Source organism: Hesperophylax consimilis, chromosome 20, assembly GCF_061612785.1.
Source record: "Hesperophylax consimilis isolate HC1 chromosome 20, BYU_Hcon_1.0, whole genome shotgun sequence".
In the NCBI taxonomy this organism is placed as follows: Eukaryota; Metazoa; Arthropoda; class Insecta; order Trichoptera; family Limnephilidae; genus Hesperophylax; species Hesperophylax consimilis.
In genome coordinates, this window is record NC_142855.1 from 9,273,897 (window position 1) to 9,296,682 (window position 22,786).

General features: G+C 36.8%; 1 protein-coding gene across 1 annotated transcript; it reads right to left on the bottom strand.

Annotated features, from left to right (window-relative positions):
- Window positions 1–15,878: 15,878 nt before the first annotated feature.
- Window positions 15,879–18,889, bottom strand: Nop60B (dyskerin pseudouridine synthase 1 Nop60B). Its single transcript, XM_089644246.1, has one exon. It carries the CDS (start codon window positions 18,708–18,710, stop codon window positions 17,196–17,198), a length of 1,515 nt encoding a protein of 504 aa, XP_089500372.1. The 5' UTR covers window positions 18,711–18,889; the 3' UTR covers window positions 15,879–17,195.
- Between the last annotated feature and the right edge of the window lie 3,897 nt (window positions 18,890–22,786).

A 22,786-nucleotide genomic window follows, 5' to 3' on the forward strand; every position in this document is an offset into this window, starting at 1 on the left:
TATTAAGGCGAAGCTTAATGCCAAATCACTATTTTAATTAATCTTTATAACGAATTGTTGTACATTATGAATACCAAAAAATATGCTTTAGATAAATTGAAGGTTTTCCTATCGTTTCGCTTGAGTAGAATACAAATAAAAAAATAAATTACCCAACAAAAAATATAAATGTAAACTACTAAAAAAAATACTTTTTCAATATAAATGTATGAACGCGTAAAGGAAAAAACTTTTAAAAAATACAGTATTATAGCTAAGATTATCTGTGACAGTTTCACTTGATTAACTTTTTTGCTTTCTTAGAAAATTATTTATAAAAACCAGTTTTTTGCTTGAAATCGAACGTTACTAGACTCCGTTTGTCAAGCGATTTGAATGCTTATTACCCACAATATAAGGTATACCAAGAATATAAACATTTTTGGCTTGTAGCTTCCTCTTAAGCCCTGATTTGTTTTCAAAATATATGTAGCGTTCCTGCTACCCGGCTCAGAACAGATATTGTCTAATGAGTTGGGTAGCGCACATGATTTGTAAATAACCATTGATGTCAATAAACGACCGGGTTACCTTCAATAATAATAAAATAATAAATTGCAATTAATTCTCTAATCTTACCATTGTCTAAAGCAGTCTTTCTCAAAGTAGGCGATAACGCCCCCTTGTGAGGCTTTCAGGGGGTCAGAAGAAGCCTCAAAGAAAATTAGGGTGCGACGGCAAACAAAATATATAATAAACATCTGACAGAATCTATCTGCATCAAATAATAATAGTTTGTTTTACTTCCTTATGAGAAAACCTTTTTTATAACAAAACTGGGTATTATCCACTTTGTTAGTTAGTTTTTAAATGAAATAAAACACTGACTAACTAACTAACCATTACGCCGTTTCCCCGCAGGGGTAGGCAGAGAGGACGGACCGCCAAACAACTCGATCTTGGCACACACTCCTTGCCTCATTCACATTCATACATACTTTTCTATTGTTCTGACTCTTGACATGGCCCGACTCAAGTATCTGATTCACTTGGTGGTGTCATGTCTTTCTCGGGTGTCCCCGACTTCTGCTACCATTCACATTTGCATCGTATATTCTCCTTTCTTCACTCATTCGCTCTACATGCCCAAACCATCTAAGCGTCCCTTTCTTGATCTCACTCATTACGCTTACATCATCCTTGCACTCTTTGCGGATCTCCACATTCCTCACACGATCATACATGGTTTTACCACACATACGCCTCAGGGATCTCATTTCAACAGCATTCAATCTACTTTCATCCTTTCTTTGGCAGTTCCATGCCTCACTTCCGTACATCAGTGTAGGTACCAGCACTTCATTGTGGACTGCTAACCTCGCTTCTTTGGACAATTTTTTGTTAGCGCCAACTGCGTTCAGTCTTTCATGAATGGAGTTACCTGCATTTCCCCTTGTTTCAATATCTCTGTCAGCCTTCCCATCTCTCTAGAACATACTTCCTAAATACACAAACTCATCCACCTGCGACAAGTATTCCTCAGCAACAACTATATTGCGCACTGTTTTCGTACTCTCTCTTTCAAACATCATGACTTTAGACTTACTTACATTCATCATTAACTCATTCTTCATGCATACTTCGTTCATCCTAGACACGAGAAACTGCAGATCATCCAAACTAATAATAAAACATACATAATAAAGCACTAATAATGGAATTATGTCTTTTCTTTCAAAGTCATTGGTTTCTCAAAGTATGGCAATGAAGCTTATGTTAAATACTTCTGTATGTACTTCTAAATATGATTAAGTATGAGATTCATTTCCTCTCATTGAAACATTATTTGATCTCAGAAATAGAATAATGCATGTTTAAACATTATATTTGCAATAACTCTTTTTAACCTCTCCAGCGTTTGAGAGTCATATATGACCGGGCGTCCATGTTTTATAAAACTATTTTTTTCTATCACGCGAAACACATTTTTTTGACATTAGAAAGAAAAATAATAGTTATTTCAGTTTGTCTCAAATATTTATAATGGAATCCATTAATAAAATTCTAAAAATAGCCAAAATGAAAAATTCTTTAAAAAAACTTTAAGGACGGGTTGTTTCGGAGAATTTGAACAATTCATCAAATTTCAACGTTCATTTTCGGGTTCTGTGAAAGTCCTATTCAAGCTCTGTTTTTATATTATTGTAGGATAGTTTCTTGACAAAACTGAAATAAAAACAGAACTTGAAAAAATCTTTCACAGAACTTAAAAATGAACGTTGAAATTTGATGAATTGTTCAAATTCTCCGAAACCACCCGTCCTAAGAATGTATTTTTTATTTTTTTATTATATGAACGAGATAAAAGTGAACTTTCAGTTTTCTTACAAATTCCCCAAATAAAAGTGTGTTTTCTAAATATCGAATTCTCTCAATTTTTCTATGATTGGAGTAAAAAATTAAGTAAAAATGTGGTTAGCGTTATTGACAAAAATTTTCACGTTTGATATTAAATTTTTATTATTTAGAAATATAAATGTTTAATTTAAATGCATATATCGGAAAGATAATTTTATGTAGTTTTTAAAACAGTATTTATTTTTATGGAAACTTGAAAAATAAATTGTATATAGCGCTTTTGAAATAAGCAAAAAACATTGCAAACTGAATAAAAGTACTGAAGTGTTTTAATCTCAAAGTCGAATAAGTTTGAGAAACTGTGGTCTAAAGCATTGTGCCGATCAATTATTAGACATACTACGCTGGGACGGTGCAGTCAAAACCATTGTACACCCGTTAGCTAAAGTGCAGACAGCCTTATTCAAGAAAACAAAATTATTAGATGTAATGCAGATGTACACACATGCACTTATAATTTAATATATGAAAGATTCTAACCTACAAAGTTTTGTTGGTCTTAGCATTACAACAAGACAAAGAGTGATAGTACCAAAAATGAATTCGTAAACTCCACTCAATTTGGTTGGTTTAACCGTTGCGTATCAACCGTTGAGTTTTGCATACAGATGACGTGATGCTCTGTTCAATTTCGTCAGTTGCTCCTCTGAGGAACAAGCGCAGAATGCCTCCTACTTTAACAAAACTACAAAAATTTGCTCTCGTTTCCAGTAGCATCGATAACTATTTACATGAATTAAAATACAGACACGTGGCCAAAAGGATGGCCCATGGAATGAACAAAATTCAATCATATGATGCAAATCTTCTTCATAGAGTTGTAAAGCGCCCTTCATGGCAGCAGGACGCGTCCTAAAGCGTCCTCCAACCGATTTGTGTTTTTTTTAGTATTTTCAAGGGAAATGAGGCAACATCCCTTTGAAATTATTTTTAAAATCAATCAATCAACATTTTAACTTAAATAAACTTAATAACCAGTTATTATAACTTATATGTGATTTGAGTGCAGTGTTTTAAAAGTGAATATTCGGAAATTTTGTCCAAAAATATTGGACATTTGAAACGAACGTAGATCGGTAAATGCACCCCATTGTATACTTTTCAATACATTTGAACTGTTACAAAATTATCACAAGAGCTTTGTTCCTTATATCTGAATCAGATGACATGTTGCTTGTAGTATTACATAAGCAACTAAAATCATCATAAAATATAATTTACGTCCCTCCCGTCATTTCAATTATTAAATGTACGCTCAAAAACAACTATGCACGACGTCTCTCTAGACAGACTGAGTACAGTTGATTCAACTGCTCAACCACGTTACAGACAATCCATTTTTTTTTGTGGTTGGGTGGTTGGGTAGTGATTGGTTGATCTAATGTCACAATCGTTCAACTGAATAGCCACACTGGGAGGAATGGAAAAGGGCACCCGGAATGAGGCAATCCAAAGTACTCATAAATGGACCAGACCCAAGGTGAACCAGACAACAACTGAGGGAACTGGTAGGACTACTAACGGGACACTGCCATCTCAGGAGACACATGCAGTTGTTGGAAGTGGAAAACACCAACAGATGCAGGAAATGTGAAGCGGATGAAGAGACTCCAATTCACCTTTGGTGACAATGTCCCACTCTGTTTTTTTTATTTTTTTTTTATATTAACTCCACACAGGAGGCCCTGAAGAAAATAATTTCCCTCAGGGCCTATCTCATCTTTGGGGATGCTGTGTGGAGGGTCTTTTTGTGGAGAGGAAGGAGTGAACATGGGTCTTGAAGAGTCCCATGTTGTAGGAGGGAGGAAACACAGAGGCCGGCAGTTCGTTCCACAGCCGAGCTGTTGAACTTAAGAACGAATCGTAGAAGCGACCCGTTCTCATGTGACAAATGTCAACCGTGTACAAATGTTGGGCGCGCGTTTGGCGTGTATCCCGACTACGCACCGGTGCCGAAGGGATCAATGACGCTAGTTCCTCAGAGCATCTTCCATTGTAATACCGATAGAACAAGGACAGCATACCTACCTGACGCCTGTGCTCTAAAGATTGCAGTCCGTTTGTTAAGATTGGGGAATCTATCAAACGGACCGCCCGTTTCTGCACAGAGTCAAGGGTTTTTTTCAGGTATTTAGGGGCTCCGGACCAGAGATGGCTGCCAAATTCGACAGTAGGGCGCACTTGCGATTTGTACAGGGTCAGCAGTTGTGTACTATTAAAGTATCTGCGGGCCCTGTACAGTACGCCCAGCTTCTGAGAGGCCAGCTTTACTCTGGCTTCGATGGAACCAGAATACATAGCCACTTATCCATTGACAACCCTAGTGAACTTCATTTAAAGGGACCGGATTACCGTTAAAGGAATGAGGTAAAATGGGAGATAACACGTAACTGCTCACGGGAACTACATGTAAGCCGTCTCCGCTGTATAAATAAAAAAAAAACAAAATAATGGCCGCACCCCCTTATTGAATATAACGCATCTCCACACGGTTCAACTGTACGTTCAACTCAACCACATTGAAACAACCCCTCAAACAAATTGACTGGTCTATAGCGCCCATTACATCATTTATGTTAACCTTTCCCTTACTGTGCTAAAAAAATCCACGCATTCCGGTGCTGTGTAGTCAATACACATCTCAAAATAAGCGATTTAATATCGGAAAAATATGAATATACATAGCTAATCGCTTATGTTTATCATATTTTATATCAAAAATGATAATAATTGTAATTTAATTGCTGAAAACATGAAAAAACCATCGGCAGATGCTAAACAAACGTGCGAGGGGTCCACATCTAACGACGGTCCGCGACCGACTGGCTGGCGGCTAGCACACACTCAGCTATGCGGTCGTAGGTATCGACGGTCTAAATTAAAATACAACTGCGGACATGTGGATTTTCCCGCATAGCGAACTAAAGCGGGACATCAATAGCGTGTCATTTCCTCGCACACTCTTCGCATAGCATTGTCACACGGTTGATTGTATTGGTGTATTTATTTCCGATTTTTAACAAAAATCTCTGATTAATTGAATTTGAAAACTATGTAAAATTTTATTTTTTAATTCAGTGCATAAATGTATAACAGAGGAATACCTAAAATCTGAACCCAGAATTTATTATATTTATAGAGTTATTAAAGTTATTAGAAGCAATGTGTAGTAAATATACATCGCAGATAAGAAAAGATTAAAAAATAATTATATAGTCTGGCCTCGAACCATTAATTTTGTTTTTAATAAGATATAAATTTCAATTATTGACAATAGAGGTCAGCACTATGTGCATTTTATTTTATTTTTATATAGGAGACGGTTGAAGTAAGGTTCTCGTGAGCACTTAGGTCATAGGCCCATTGTGCCATCTCCCATTTTACCTGAATCCTTTATCTTAGCCACTCGGTCCCTTTAATGAAGTTCACCAGGGTTGTTATTGGATATGTGGCTATGTCTTCTGGTTCTACTGTATGTCTCCCCAGGTATCTGAGCCTTGTTCCCGACAGAGCGGGACATTGGCACTAAAGGTGAATTGGAGTCTCTTCATCCTCTTTACATTTCCTGCATCTGTTGGTGTTTTCCTGTTCCAACAACTGCATGTGTCTCCTGAGATGGCAGTGTCCCGTTAATAGTCCTACCAGTTCCCTCAGTAGTTGTCTGGTTCGCCTTGGGTCCAGTCAGTTTATGAGTACTTTGGATTGCCTCATTCCGGGTGCCCTTTCCCATTCCTCCCAGTGCCGGGATTTGAGCCACCTTTCAATATGTATTTTAGTGTGGCAAGCTGCTACTCCCACGGCCGGCTTGGATCCTACAAGTGGTGCTTTCGCCTCTTTCCTTGCTAGTCCATCAGCCCGCTCATTGCCTTCAATTCCTTCATGTCCTGGTACCCAGATCAGGGTTATTTTATTAATGGTAGCAAGTTCTTCAAGAATGGTACTTTGTATTATTTATCTGCGATGTTACTAGACTTACTTTAACCGGTGATTCCTGAAGTTATTTGAAGTAAACAACGTCATTGAAATTTTGGTCTCTCTATCTTGAGGCCAAAATTTAATTAACATTTTGTACTCCAAATGATGTCAAGAATCACTGGTTAAAATAAGTCAAGTACGTTCCTTAACACCTTGTATATTTATGTATTTATTTAATTTTTACTGGAACAACTTTTCTTTAACTTTTGAAGTTCTCCATCAATATAATATACCATTGAAGTAGAAAATAATACTAACAAATCTAAATGGTATATGAAACAACAAGACACAGAAAATAAAAATACATTTGCATCATAATATATTCTCCTATCACTCCTTTATTCCTTCATCTGCTATACATGTCCAAATCATCTATTATTTGCATTCTTACTCTGCCATCATTACTCTGCCTGTTAACATCAGGGTAGGTACCAGCACTCCATTGTGGACTGTTAGCTTCACCTCCCTGCACAACTAGTTAACGCCAACTGCGTTCAGTCCTCCATGAATGGAGTTACCTGCATTTCCCCTTGTTTCAATATCTCTGTCAGCCTTCCCATCTCTCTAGAACATACTTCCTAAATACACAAACTCATCCACCTGCTCCAAGTATTCCTCAGCAACAACTATATCGCACACTGTTACCGTGCTCTGTCTTGCAAATACCGTGTAAGCGTAATGAATAAGATTAAGAAAGGGAAGATTAGGGTTTGGGCACGAAGAGAAGAGCGTAAGTAGAATAATATACGACAAGATTGGAATGGTAAAAGAAGTCAGGAACGCCAGCGGAAGTCATGGCATGATTGAGTAAACCAAATACACGAGCCCGATCATTTAAACATTCAGAATAACAAAAGAGTATGTATGAGACGACGTATGAATGCGAATGAAGCAAGGAGTGTGTTTCGAGACGTATTTTTTTGGCAATCCATTCTATCGTAAGTGCGCCAAACGGTGGAATTTCTGGTCACCTCTGGTCTGAAGCTACGGAGAAACAAAGAGGCCGGCAAATTGTTCACTCATTCCTTAACCAGTTGGTGTACAAACCTGGACAAACCTAAACTCACGAACCTGGGCACCCCTACTAGGTCACCGGTAGAAGCTTGCCACTTGGGGTGACCTACGGAAGAGATGTTGGTTAACAAAAGGTTAGCTTTCAACTGTGAAGGACACACCCATTCAATTTTAAAATGCGGGTAGTGTGACGAATCAAATTTCGTCACAAATGAATTTGAATTATAAACTGAAGGTGTTGATAGAAGTGGGTTGTAAGGAAACAAGTGAGAAGTACGGGGTAGAGCAGAGGTTCCCAAACTTTTTTGCCCTGTAGACCCCCTGCCTGCCGAATATTGAGTTTTCCTAAAATTATTAACGTCCCATGTGATAATCATTTATTTTTTTAAGTAAAAATAATCCCTTCCCTTGCCTGCCCACAACCGGGTGGCGGTAAATTTACTGTCTTTACATTGTGCAGACAGGGGCACCCTTGTGAGGTATTACACCAAATGAAAATGAAGCAGGATAAGCAACGGGAATTTCTTTCTGTAGCTGGCCCAACAGAACTGCTCCTTAAGTTCTTTGTCAGTGCTTATTCCGATCAGTTCTTCTTGTCACATGATATCTGTTTCTTCAACGTTGCATTTCCAAAGTCAAAATGTCCTCAAACTTAGTTTGAAGTCTGTGTGAAGTGCATTTAAATGTTGAACGTCATTATTACCCTGGAAGTTTTTCAAAAACAAGTTGGGGAACTAGGAGAATTCGCGGCTTCCAATGTGCAATGTTTTGCTTGAATATATTAATTCTGACGACAAAAGGAACGTAGACTCTATTTATTTACCTCAATTAACAACTTTAGGAAATATAAAAATACAAATATCAAATAAGTAATTTCTCATATGTGTTAGGTCTATTGCGTCATTTATGGAACTCCTAAATGTTGACTTGAGGTAAATGGGGGTCTGCTCGTATGTACCCCCATTTGAATCTCGTGGACCCCCAAATTTTTTTCTCACAGACATAGACCCCCAGCGTGCCGATATCGACCCCTGGGGGTCTATATAGACCACTTTGGGAACCTCTGGGGTAGAGGAATGAGAACAGTCAAGACCGAGGCCGGAGAGGTAGGAGACCTCTTTGTTTCTTTAGACTGATTTGTGGATGGTTTAAAAACTCAGTCATCATGGAGAGCATTCATTTCTATGTTCCCGATGGTTATCTACGTCACCGACAATATAGACTATTTTATCTCCCGGCCTGCAGAACTAACTTGCCAATGGTCATGCCTGTGGGGAGAGCAATCTTGCTGTTGAACAGAATCAATTCGGATATCGACATGTTTTGCATCAATGAAGCTTCCTTTAAAAGGCAAGCTCTATTATTACTGGTATAGTTGATATACACACTGTTAATATTAATGGAGTGGTGGTGAAGTACGCGTTCCCCGTGGATGAGGATGTTACAGTCGAGTCCGAGAAAGTGATTTGCAAGATATGTTATCCTCCGCTCGGCAACGTAATGCTGAGTGAGACGAAAAAAGTGCGGTGAACAGACGCTGCCGCGACGGCCTGAGTTGCAGAACTGCAGAAGCTTACCTAGGACTTCGGCCTTAGTAAGGCCATTTGCATAGAACTAACTCAGTGACAACGAGGTAGTTACAGTGAACAATGGAGAAGCAACCCAGAACCATATGATAACTAGTTATAGATATAAGTAGATCTAAGTATAATTTAGATTTAGTATTAAAAGAGACACATCCGCTGTTCCCACCCAAGCGACCCGAATTTTTTTTTTTTTTTTTTTTAATTTATTTATTTAACGCCCAGAGGGCTTTTACATGGTTGGTAGTATAATTTTAATTTGACAGATACTTTGAAACATAAAAAATAAGAATAAAATAACATTTGATAAAAGCTATGCAACAAGTCATACAAACACAAGAAACAAAAACAGAAAATTACAGCTATTTGTAGGTTTACATGATGTGTTTAGGAGTATTGTTGAAATAAATGTTTTAAATGATCCACAAAACTTGCCAAGTTGGTATTGAATATGTCAACATCACCCAAGTAATGATTTCCCATGGTGTGAAGTCGTTGTATCGGAGAGTGGGCAATGTAGTTACGCTTATGTGTGCTGCTGTAGAATATTGTATTTTGTCGTGTTGTTACTGTGGGTGTATGTATGTTTATAAGTTGCAGGAGTTCACAACAGTCGAATTTAGAGTTAAGTATTTTGAATAAGAACGTTAAATCGTTTATTTTACGTCTATCTTCTAATGTATGTATTTTTAGAGTATTTAATAAGAAATTGTATTTTAAGTCTTCGACAGGGATATTTAATATAAAATTTATAAAACGTAGAAACTATTTTTGTATTCGCTCAATGTTGTTAATGTGAATTTTGTAAGATGGAGACCAAACTACTGAGTTATATTCAATTAGACTTCTTACTAGAGATACGTATAATAGTTTAATGGCTTGTAAAGAATTAAAGTTTTTAGTTATTATTTTATTTTTAGAATTGGTTAGAAAGCAGAATACACGACTGAAGAGTTAAGTTTAAAACAGCAATTTATTTTAATATTATTCTGAGCTAGTTGGTTATTTATAATATAACCAACGGCAGATGCTAAACAAACATGCAAGGAGTCCTTATCTAACGACGGCCCGCGACCGACTGGCTTCAGGTGCTGGACTCACACACTCAGCTATGCGGTCGTAGGTATCGATTGTCTAAATACAACTGCGGACGTGTGGATTTCTCATGTTCCCGCATAGCGAACTAAAGCGGGACATCAATAGCGTGTCATTTCCTCGCACACTCTTCACGTAGCATTGTCACACGGTTGATTGTGTTGGTGTATTTGTTCCTGATTTTTAACAAAACACTCTGATTTTTAATTGAATTTGAAAACTATGTAAAATATTATTTTTTAATTCAGTTCAAAAATGTATAACGGAGGAATACCTAAAATTTGAACCCAGAATTTATTATATTTATAGAGTTATTAAAGTTACTAGAAGCAATGTGTAGTAAATATACACCACAGATAAGGAAAGGATAATTAACCTAGTGATTCTTCCCAAAGGCATCAACATTGGTAAGTTAGTTCTGCACCTAGGAAGAATCAAAAGCCTGTGTTAAATTATCCAGGACATAGAATCCTATTTTAGCCAGAATTTTTGGTATTGAGACTAAATCGTTTCGAAGATTATACGCCATCAGGAGTAATGCAACATCCCTTCTGAAACTAAGGCTGCATACACCCAGCATTCCCGAGATAAGTGCTGTTGGAAACAGCCATAGGTAATAACCAAACTCTCTCATGTAGAGGTATCGTAAAAACTTCTTTGTATCTTCTCGACCATTAGTACATAGACAGTGTCCTCTGGCCCCCATACCTGAGATCCATTCTCGAGAATGCTACGCACTAAGCTAAAGTAAAGCAGCCTTATAACTGCAAGCTTGGTCAATTCTTTTGAATTGTGTATTACAAAACCCAACATCTTAGTGACTGATTTACAGATCTTTTCAATATGAGTGTGAAATGTTAAGCGAATGTCATACACAATTCCCAAGTCCTTGCAAGTCACCATGTGCTTCAGTGACGTATCTTTCATTTTGTAATTAAAATATATATTCTTGTATGCCCTTGTAAAGCATTTGACTGAACATTATTTAAAATCCTAAATAATGGTCTGGACTCACCAGAACTTACCAATTTAATAAATCTTCATATTCCGTCTAGATCAACCCGGCAATCTGATTTATTTTATCTACCCTCGTGTAGAACAAACATTCGAAAAAATTCCCCAATTCCTCGTATATGTGCACAATATAATACAAAATTTTACAGCATTGACATTTTTGGTAATAACCTAAAGAAATATCGATATGAAGTAATGCGTACGATCGATTATTAATATGAGAGTATGGAATGTATCGGGAGCATCTCCTATCCTCTTCCTTTAACACCAAATTAATTTTAAGATACTAAAACTTCATTTCTAATGCACTTTAACATAAGAAAATTCTGTGGCTTGACTTCAGTTAACTTGTATATTTATATCTATCACTGCATATTATATAAAAGCTGTTTGTTTCTTACAAAATAAATAAATAATTATTATTATATACATGTTACAGTAGGTACCCTGAATGTCCAAAAATGCAATATTTTGGAAAAAAAACTTGCTTATAGTGTTTATACTCGGGAGTGAGAGTCAAGCACCAGCTCAATATTTTCGAACGGCACGAAGAGTCGGCTCAATTGATCAGGAGTTGTGAACTCAGAGCTTATGAGCAATGAGAATACTATGCTCGCCCGATGTGACTTACCCGATACAGATCCACACTACGGCTCCCAGCTCCCAGCGTGAGCACATTAATGACCATAGGACTCTTGCCGCCTCAGTAAATAACCAGTCAATGAATTCAAATAAATTATTCGCAAATCGTCAATCTGCGTACAGAATGTTCCAGTCAACCGAAACCGGACTACTTCGTATGTCATCAGATAAAACTCTTCAGTTTGGCTTGGAATAAACTCCCTCCGGAACTAAGATCCATATCAAGTCCAACAGAATTCAGGTCTAAACTAAGAACTTACCTTTGCTGTCATACCCTTAAATTAAATATACCATTCCTGAGAGAAAGTACACTTGTATCCACGGACGTATATAAGGGGGGGGTCTTGGGGGTCCGGACCCCCCCCATTGCACCGCGCCGATTGTAGAATACGATAGTTTCTTAAGTCCGCCACAGTGCGGGGAGCGGGGGAATGGGCAGTGCCCCCGCCGCGGCGCGCCGCCGCCGCCCGCGTTTCGGCCGCGCGCACCATACCAAGCTAGAATCTAGTTTAGTCTATTTTGTCTCTTCGCGTTGCGCAGTTGTCAGTTGTTTTAATACAGAAAAAAGTGTCGCATTTAAAAAGTATGAAACGATCAAATCAGGTATCTCTTTTGAGTTTTTTTTCTAAGAAAGAGAGACCAAATCCCAATGAACTTTTATCAAAAGACAATGTGGAATCCTGTCATATTGAAGAAGTAGGAATAAATAGAGCGGGGCCATCCACAGATACTGATGACGATGAAGTGAAGAAAGGTAAGTCTCTTGTTTATTTTATTAGGAAGGAACCCAGTTACTAGAATTTTAAAAACTTTTATCCTGCTCTTATTTTTATTCCCAGAGAATTTCTGTAAACAAATGTTTTGCCGTGAGCATAAAATATTTGACAAATGGTAATTTCAGTGTATATGCGACGTGTACCTAAGTGTTATAAAATCATTTCGCCTTTTAACAGAAAGAAATACAATTATATTTAACTAACAACTAACTGGTGCCCGCGACATTGTTCGCGTAGACTTAATTTTTAGTTGAAAATTCTTATTCTTAACATAACTTTTTAGTTTATGAACCGATTGGAATGAAACATAGACTAAAATGTTAAACAAAACCGCATACAAATCGATTAAGCCGTATTATATTTTTATTTAATTTGCGGACCCCCCCCTTATCAAAGCTATATATACGTCCGTGCTTGTATCCAATTATGTCCTAAATCCTGTATCTAAATTTCGCTAATAAACAATTAGTTAATGTTAATTAAGTGTTAATCTCAAGTGACCTCCCAGGTAAATATTGTACTGTATATTATCTCCATATTTAGTTAGTAATAACCAGAGATGTGCAAAATGGGTACCCAAAACCATTTGAAATGCAAAATGGAAATGGGTCAAAACTTTTCCATTTGAAAATGCAAAATGGTTTTTAGAAAAGCATTTAAAATGCAAAATGCAAAATGCAAAATACCCATTTTCAAAATGCATTGAAAATGCAAAATGGTTTCTCAGGTCAAACAATTAAAATAATTATAGAATTTTTAAACAATTTTGTCATTTAATAATGGACATCAATGTAGAACATATTACATGATGGTAAATCCAAAAACACCACAACTACAGATTATGAAACCACAAAAAATTTGCGCGGGACTAATGTTGCCAACGTAAAAACATAGAAACTGCTTTCTAACATTTAGTATTACAGCGTCATGGCCCCAAGTTCAGTATTTGAATCAGTATTTTTTGTAACGGTATCACTCAATTGCCAGGGCTCACTCAACTACCAGGGAGCAACTTGACAAATGTAAATTATCTCTCATAGCGAGGTTGAGGACCGACTGATATTTGGGGCTTATGAAAAAAAGATGAGTGGAGATCATAGACTAAATTAGACTAGACACGGCATATTCATTTAAAAATAACCCCAACACAATTTTGGTTTGGTTCACGAGCACATTTATGAAAAGGCCTACGCATTGTGTCGCAATGCGAAATGGGCACAGTGAATTGCGTTTTACCTTTTGTTGGTGTAGAGTAAGCTATTTTGCTTCATGGGCAAGGTCATTTTTTCATCACAAACATAACCCAGTTCCAAATATTTAAATTTGAATTATGTCCATATTACAACACCTCTGACAACAAATTCTCCGTGGTTTCGCTTACGAGTTTGAACGCTTGTACAAGGAGTTTAAACAGACTTGGGTTGTTAAGTTCATCTCCATATTTGTGACGTACGCTACGTGGCGTTATTTTTTAAATGAATTTAACTAGACAGGGCTAATCTAGTATACTACATCAATGGTGGAGATAGTAGGAAGAATGTTGCAAAAAAGCATTTAAAATGGAAAATGCTTTGAGAAAAGTATTTAAAATGCAAAATGCAAAATGGTTTTTAGAAAAGCATTTAAAATGCAAAATGGAAAATACCCATTTTGCATTTCCATTTGAAATGGATTTATTTGAAATAAAGCACATCTCTGGTAATAACTAGACATCGGATTATATGCATTTGCATATTTGCATATGCAAATGCATATAAGTCTCTAATTACGACGTGAATGCATATTTCAGCCTTTTTTCCCAAATCGTGCATATTTCGTTTAATAGCGGGAGGTATCATCTACGTATAGGGAGCTAGGTGACGATGACGCGTAGGGCACGAGCGCGGAGGTCATACATGGTGAAAGCTGTAAAAGCCTTGCAAACTTTTTATCCAAATTTACTACACATTACCTGCTTAGCTCACGGGTTTCATCGCCTTGCAGAAGAGATACGGCAAGAGTATGGGAATGTTAATAAATTGATTTCCTCTACAAAAAAAGTGTTTTTAAAAGCACCGTCGCGTGTGCAGTCTTATAAAGAGCAATTGCCAAATCTAGCATTGCCGCCAGAACCCATAATTACTCGATGGGGTACTTGGCTAAAAGCAGTATTATTCTATGCTGAAAATTTTGAGGCCGTAAAACAAGTAGTTGGGCAATTTGACAGTTCTGAGGCCATTGCAATTCATTCAAGCAAGCTAGCATTTGAAGACGCATCCATTAAACAGAATATCGCCCTCATCTCAACATATTTCCACAAGTTACCAGATACCATAAAAAAATTGGAAAAAAAAAACCTTCCTCTAATTAAAGCAATAGAAATACTGGAAACAATGATCGAACTCGCCAACGCCCTTCCTAATTCAATATTAGAAAAGATTAGTAAAAAGTTAGACTCTATTTTACATAAAAACCCGAGTCTTGAAGATATGAAGAACATTAATGCCTACATCAACGGCACAGGTCACACCCTGCCTAAACAGATATCTCCAGAAATGGCGCCAAATTTTAAATTTTGTCCAATGACGTCAGTTGACGTAGAGAGGTCGTTTTCGGCGTACAAATTAATACTGGGTGACAAACGTCACAAATTTGAGCTCAAAAAATTTGGAAAAATACTTAGTTGTATATTGTCACAAAAACTATGCATAATTTTATGAATATTTCGCTGTTTTTGTATGGTCTTTAATTAAAATATAAATGGTTTTTTGATTTTGCATTGTGCATATTTTGGGCAAATCAAGAGTTTTTAGTGCATATTTCGGCCTTTTTTAGTGTATATTTGCATGCATATTTTGGCACTTTGTTAGTGCATATAATCCGATGTCTAGTAATAACATAGATCATTGTAGAAATGTGTTATATATTTGTACAGCGCCCCTGAGGTGATTTTGCACAAAAACAGCGCTATACAAATCATCTAAATATTATTATTAATACCAATTAATACTTGGGATAATTTAAATGGCGCTATTTTTTCAAGCAGCATTCTCTACAGAACATACAATTTTTTTTACATTAACTGCACACGCGAGGCCCTGAAAAAATAATTTGTCTCAGGGCCTATGTTGTGTGGTGAGTTTTTAAGGAAAGCAAGGAGAAAAAGATCTGGGAATGTAAAATTTACGAGGATTCAGCAGGAATTTAGGAATCAATGTCCAGGATTGACGGACTTACGAATATAACCCTCCCACTGCAGCACAAGGCGATGGGTCGAGATCAGTTGAAGAGGTCAAAGGGTCTTCGCAAACCGGCCTCTTTCGATCTGATGAACACATGGTTACCCAATAAATGGTTCCGTGCTGTAGCAAAATTATTTTCTTCATAAGCAAAAACAATAAAATTGAAATCAAAAAATTTATTTCATATTATGTATATTTACAGCAATTTTTCAATTGGAAAAGAAAAACTCTCACTGTCTCGTATCATATAACATCATTGTAAACGCATAAACTTTATATAGTTCCTTTTCTTCAATCATAAACATCGTTTTAATAATGAACTCAAACACATTCAAATTATGCATTCAATCTTATTGAACAAATATGTCTACGAGGTAAGTTCCAACTTTGCAAATAACGGTAAAATAAAAATGAGATACCGTTAACTCTTTGAACGCAGGACGTTTCAAAGCTACGTGCCAATTTTCATTGATACGTGTTCGCAAACAACTGTTTTGTCGTCCTAGCCACGACCGTTCGCAACAACTGCTGTGGCGTCCGCGTACAATGTGTTAAAAAGAATTATCAACAATATTGAATGCAATTTTCGCCTAATAAGGAGTCCATTTTTTTTCGAACTTGCCAAAAATCAATAAGGCAATTTTTGATGCCTTAATTTTTGTCAGGATATAAAAAAATATAATCTATCCATTATGCGCAGCACAAAATTAACACTTAAAAATATGCTTTTTCTATAAAAAAATATATTTCAGATGAATCGCAGAAAAAAGATATCTCTTCGATAATATAATGACGAAAAAATTTGTCATTTGAGATTGGAAATTTAAGCAGTAAAAAAATTACATTCAAAGATGAGATGAGAGTAGTTTTTGGGTTGTTAAAATTATGTAAAATTTCTCCAAACGTTTTATTTTTAAGTGAATAAAGCGCAAGAGTCCCAATTACAGTTTCGATTCTAAATAACTCTCGAGTCTGACATATTTCGGACAGCTTTACAGTGTCAATTATCAGGGCAGGATAATGCATGGTAAACCATTTCAATGCGGGCGCAAAAGAATTTAATCTCTGTAAGTATTGGGCCTTCGCAGACAATTCTGCTCAAATCCCAAAAGTGGCCAATTTTAACAAGATACGGGTTTATTCACTAAAAGTAAAACAATATGATACTAGTTAAGTGTGAGAATCTTTGAGTCGTATCTCACTTGAAGTTATGTTAATGATATTGTGGTCATTTAAAAACCATAATGTTAAAGAACGATCATTTAAAACCCATAATGTTAAAGAACGATCATTTAAAACCCATAATGTTAAAGAACGATCATTTAAAACCCATAATGTTAAAGAACGATCATTTAAAACCCATAATGTTAAAGAACGATCATTTTAAACCCATAATGTTAAAGAATGATCATTAAAAACTTATAATGTTAAAAGTTCGCACATATTGTCTTTCAGATTTAGTAACTATATCAACTATTTCATTCTTCTTCTTCCCTTTCTTTGCTCTTCTTTTTTTTCTTTTGCTTTTTGGGGGTGTCTTCGGTGGCAACGTCCGCGATGCTCTCGTCAGGGGCAACGGAGTCCCGATCTTTCTTTTTCTTTTTTTTCTTCTTCTCGGCTGCGTCGGGAGTGGCTACTTCATTCTCGGCGGTTTCGTTGAGGCTCAGCTTGCGTTTACGGGATTCCTCGTCGGGTTTGGCCTCTTCCTGATCTCCATTCTGTTGTTTGGCCTCTTTTTTGACTCCGGCGTAATCCACATAACCGGTTAACCATTCTGACGGGGTGTTCTCGTTGGGTTTGCCGAACTTGTCGAGTTTACCGTCTTTGATTAGAGTCTTTTTCATGGAGGCTTTAGGGCCAAGTCCCCATCGTCGCGGGTAGGTGTCGCGTTCCATGATTACACGTTTGAGTTTAGCCACTACCCCGTGATCGCAGGATGCCATTGTGGAAGTTGTCATTAGCGCAATTGCGAGTGCCACCGCTTCTCCTTTCGTGGTTACGATGACGATTTCCTGGTCCATCTCGATGCCATCTTCGTAGCGGAGAACTCCGGGCAGCATGATCTTGGCTCCGTAGCAGACCGCGTTGACTGCGCTGTCCTTCATGAAGATACGTTTGTGGCCGGTGAGCAGTCCTTCTAACGGGCGGATGATTCTGCGCAGGTAGCTCTCGTCTTTGTGGTTTTCGTGCACCCATTGTGCGTCCAGCACGTCGTGCATTGTCACCATGCAGTCATTCTCTCCTTGCACGCCGGTCCTGACTCGACGCAGCTCCAGCATCTGTCCGCCGACTCCCAGGATGAGGCCGAGGTGAACACACATGGTTCTGATGTAGGATCCCGCTTCGCAGCTTACCCAGAACACTCCCATGTTCTTCTCTTGGTCGTATTCCAACAGGTTGCTCTCGTACACTGTGCGCACTCTCAGCTGCCTCTTGACGGCGGAGATGAGCGGGGGGCGCTGGAAAAGGGCTCCTCGCAGCTTCTCCAGTCCCTGCTTTACCTTCTGGATACTCTCCACGGGTGAGTGCAGTCCGAAAACTGCCACGTACTCCTTACCAGCATTCTGCTGCGACTTCACCAGCCTTGTTGCGCGCTCAATGCACACGATCAGACAGCCGGTAACTTTAGGGTCTAGTGTGCCGGAGTGGCCTGTTTTCTCCACCTTAAGGATGCGCTTGATCCAGGAGACCACCTCGTGAGAGCTGGGATTGCTCGGCTTGTCCAGGTTGATGTAGCCGGACTTGACATAGTCCACGATGTTCCTCTTGAGAGGAGAGGCGCCGAAGGGCAGGGGAGTGTAATGAGAAGTGCGCACGTTGAGACGGTCAAAGTTCTTCAGTAAGAGCGGCCAGAAAGCGGTGTCCAGCTTGGAGACAGCCTCGGAAGGTTCAATCTTGAAGTCACCGACCTTTTGAAACTCTCCAACTGAGATTCCTTTATCCTTCTTCTTCTTTTTCTCAGACCCCTGGAACGCCATAGCGACGTCTGTCATTCTGGATTAAAACACGGGAAAAAGTACTATACGTCAATGGAAACTTCACTGGAGAACGCGTTAAACTATAGTTCTGTTTTGTTGTTGTCACTGTTATTCACGAAACGTGTTTAGTTTTGGAAAAAACATGCGGCGATATGAAGCGCGGCCGCAGCGTGTCGGTGAACACTGCTCACACGTGCATCAAAAAGTGAGGTTATGAAGTTCATAGACAATTTATGTTTTTATGATGAGAAAAACAATATTGTAAAGTTCCTACTTTGAGGCACTCTGTCATTTGGAATTTGTCTATGAGTCATCAAATGTGACCAGTTTTGGAGAGTTTCCCAGGAAATAAGGTATTTTACGAATGTTATTTCTAGCGGCGGTAATCTACTTAGGTCAATTGGTTTTTGAACAACAAAATTTTAAGAAAACAATTCCTCAAGCTCACGTACCTACGATTCTTTGGGTTAATTTAAAGCATAATCATATAGTTATATAATCAATGATATGGCACTATGTTTTTCGTTTAGAGTATACATTAGGTACTGAAGAAAGCGAACGTTTTGGTCATGGCTGTGAGAGACACAGCACCATTAAATTATAAATTTTAAAGAGATCCTGACATAAATATTGGTCGGTTTTCCATTTTGCACAAATATCGGTGTTAAACAATGGTTGTTTTTGGCATTGGAGAGTTTGAAAAAGGTTTTGAATAATTCTTTATGTTGTTATCGATGTAATTTGGGAAGAATTATTCATATTTTCAAAATTAGTTTGATGACACGTTCAGAAATGTATAATTTCAAAGATTGTTTTAATCACTTTTTAACGCATGTAGAAACACAGCCCAATTTTAAACAATGTTTGTTGTTTGTACGAAACTTAACTTAAATAACAGCAGAGCCTGTTCATTTATTATCTAGTGATAAGTTTGTTTAGTGATACTAGACGGACAGAAAATGTATAATATAATTTAATAATAGTTTTGTTTATTAGAAAGCTGATAAATAACAAAAAAACATAAAAGATCATTGTCAAATTGAATCGCTAGTCCATATATAAATAATACCCTGTGTCTCTGGAAATTTTCGGGTAAAAGAGGATTGCGGACGGGTGTTTAACACGTTGAACGCCATGTAGGTCACCGGTGACCTCATAACGAAAATTGTAATTTTTCTCCCATAGCGCCATGACGGTCACCGGTGACCGCAAATAATTTTCTTGATTTTCATTGAAAATTTTGGTCAAAAAAAAGGAATAAGTTTTGATGGTCACCGATGCCGTCTGAGTATTTTTTTTCAAATGTAAAATGGTAATTTTTCTTCATTTCCACAATGGCGTTCAAAGTGTTAAAGCTTTATTTTTTATAATTTTATATTTTTAAACTTTTGATACAATCGGTGTGCACAATTGAAACGTGTTCTCTTTAAAATGATTTGCTTGTAAGTACATGGATTGTGTGGTGATTTCCAATTCACTATACTAATATATTGTATAATTTTACTGGCGGATTAATGACGTACCTACCTATAAATTAATCACGCCTGGATCCCTAGAGCCACCCCAGTTACTTACATATATTATTTTACAAAATGCTTAACAATAATTAAATTAGCTAAAAATAAAAATTTTTAATTTTCTAAATATTTCCATATTTCGGATGTTTTCTTCTGATCACTTACTTTTTTTATCCTATATTTGACGGCCGCATGGTCGAGGGGTAAAGCTTTCGACTAGAAAGCCGAAGGTCGTGGGTTCAAATTTAATTTGATTGATTTGTTTTATTTCACAATTTATTCATTTAAAATAATATATAATATACTGACTGCGCTTTCCAAAGTGGAAGATCCTCTTAGTATCGCCATGGTGTAAGACCACCATTCAGAATAGAAAAGTAGCTTTGAATGGGTTTAGTAGTGTTTGGTAAACAGATCTGAAAAATCAGATAGTCCTTCCTCTTTCCCGTCTCGATCACTTCTCCTCAATCTGTATCCTCACAAAGTACTCTAATAGGGGATGCCATAGTCTCACTAGCTCCAGACGGTTGGGAGCAGTTGAGACTCTTGTGCGGTATTCAGAGATAAATAAATTAAATGGATTGATTAAGTCCGTAGAAGGTAAAACATTTGAAATACTTTTTTTGTAAAATCCAATAAGATAAAAAAAAATAAAAATATATGTAAATATATTTTTTAAAGAATGACAAACATTCTCGGGTTACGAATAACCTGACAATATTTGAAAATCTCCTACTACCACCACAGTAAGCTGAAAATGTTGCTTGTATTGTGATGGAGGACTTAGCCAGCCGAGGAATTGAACAAGCTACGCCTGAGTGGGACCCAAGCGCGATGTCAACTCGGCCACCGACCGGTTGACATCGTTTATTGTTTATGCTTTTCTCTCATACAATCATCAGATGCGGCCACGGGTGTATTTTTCTACTTTGGTAAAATAATAATGAGTGCAAGGGTGATGTAAGCGTAAGATTAAGAAAGGGACGCTTAGATGGCTTGGGCATGTAGAGCAAATGAGCGAAGAAACTAGCGTAAGGAGAATATATGATACGAATTTGAATGACAGCAGAAGTTGAGGAAGCCCTAGGAAGAGAAAAAATAAAACTTTGAAAGTAATTTTAACTATTAAAATCAATTTCATCAACAAAAATATAAATCATTATAAGCAATAATTAGTCGCCTGAAATATCGATACAAATTGAAAATATCTCCCGAGTAATAATATTTTTTTAATGATAAACTAATGTTTTTACGACAAGGTTTTATGCATAGCATAATAAAAATAAAACAATAATATTTGACAAGTCAAAACATCTCACCAATAAATGAAGATATAACATGTCTCGACGCCATCTAGTGAGAAATTTAACACTAACAAAGCCTTTCATACAAACATAAAGTTAGTTGTTTACAGGTGGAAAAAATATAATAAGCAGTAATTGTTGATTGAGGTACTAGTACATATTGAATCATTTGGCGGGTTGGAAAAAAGCCGACATAGCTTCGTGGATACAGAGCACCTGACCGGACATCGGAAGGCACGGGTTCAATTCCCGTTGGCGGCATTTATTTTTACTCGGAAGATATTTTCAATTTGTATCGATATTTCAGGCGACTAATTATTGCTTATAATTATTTTTTATCATTTGTGCTATGCATAAAACCTCGTCTTATAAACATAAGTTTATCGTTAAAAAAAAAAAAAAATGAAATATTTATTTATTTGTTTAACGCCCAGAGGGCTTTTGCATATAGGTGGTATAATTTTAATGACAGTTTTGAAACATGAGAAAGAAATAATATAAATAAAATTACATTAAAAAGTAATATATGGAAGAAAAATAAATAAAAAATATCAAGAACATATATTAAAAAATACAGCGATTTGACTGGTTTACAAAAATATAACTTCCATTTAGGAATAGTGTTTAAATAAGTCTTTTACGTAATCCACAAAATTCGCAATGTTAATATTAAATATATCGACATCACCTAAGTTTTGGAGTCCCGTATTGTAAAACCGTTGTATTGGGAAGATCGCAATGTAATTGAGCTTATTTGTGTTGCAGTGGAATAGTGTATTTTGTCGTGATGTTATTGTAGGTATTCGTAAATTTATGAGTTGCAGAAGTTCGAAACAGTCGAATTTAGAGTTTAGAATTTTTAATAAAAAAGTTAAGTCGTTTATTTTACCCCTGTCTTCCAATGTGTGTATTTTTAGAGTATTTAATAAGAAATGATATTTTAAATCTTCTAGTGGGTTTTTAATTTAAAATTTATAAAATGTAGAAATTTTTTTGTCTTCGCTCAATGTTGTTAATGTGAATTTTGTAAGAGGGAGACCAAACTACTGAGTATGCTTCTTACTGGAGATATGTATATAAAATATACATATATCCTGGTATTTAAGTTAGGAGGTTTCGTTAATTTCACCAAAGTGCAAGGTTTCGTTCGAATTTCAAAATTTCTTACTCAGTATTTTTTGTCGTCATTGGGAAAATCTGTCTCTAATTTTTGAATGTCGGTAACCCTATATACGTCACTTTGACAGAGTTTAAAACGTCAACTTTAAAA

Bases quoted from the DNA above. Each gene is read 5' to 3' on its own strand.
- Nop60B (XM_089644246.1), bottom strand. From the start codon at position 18,710: ATGACAGACGTCGCTATGGCGTTCCAGGGGTCTGAGAAAAAGAAGAAG.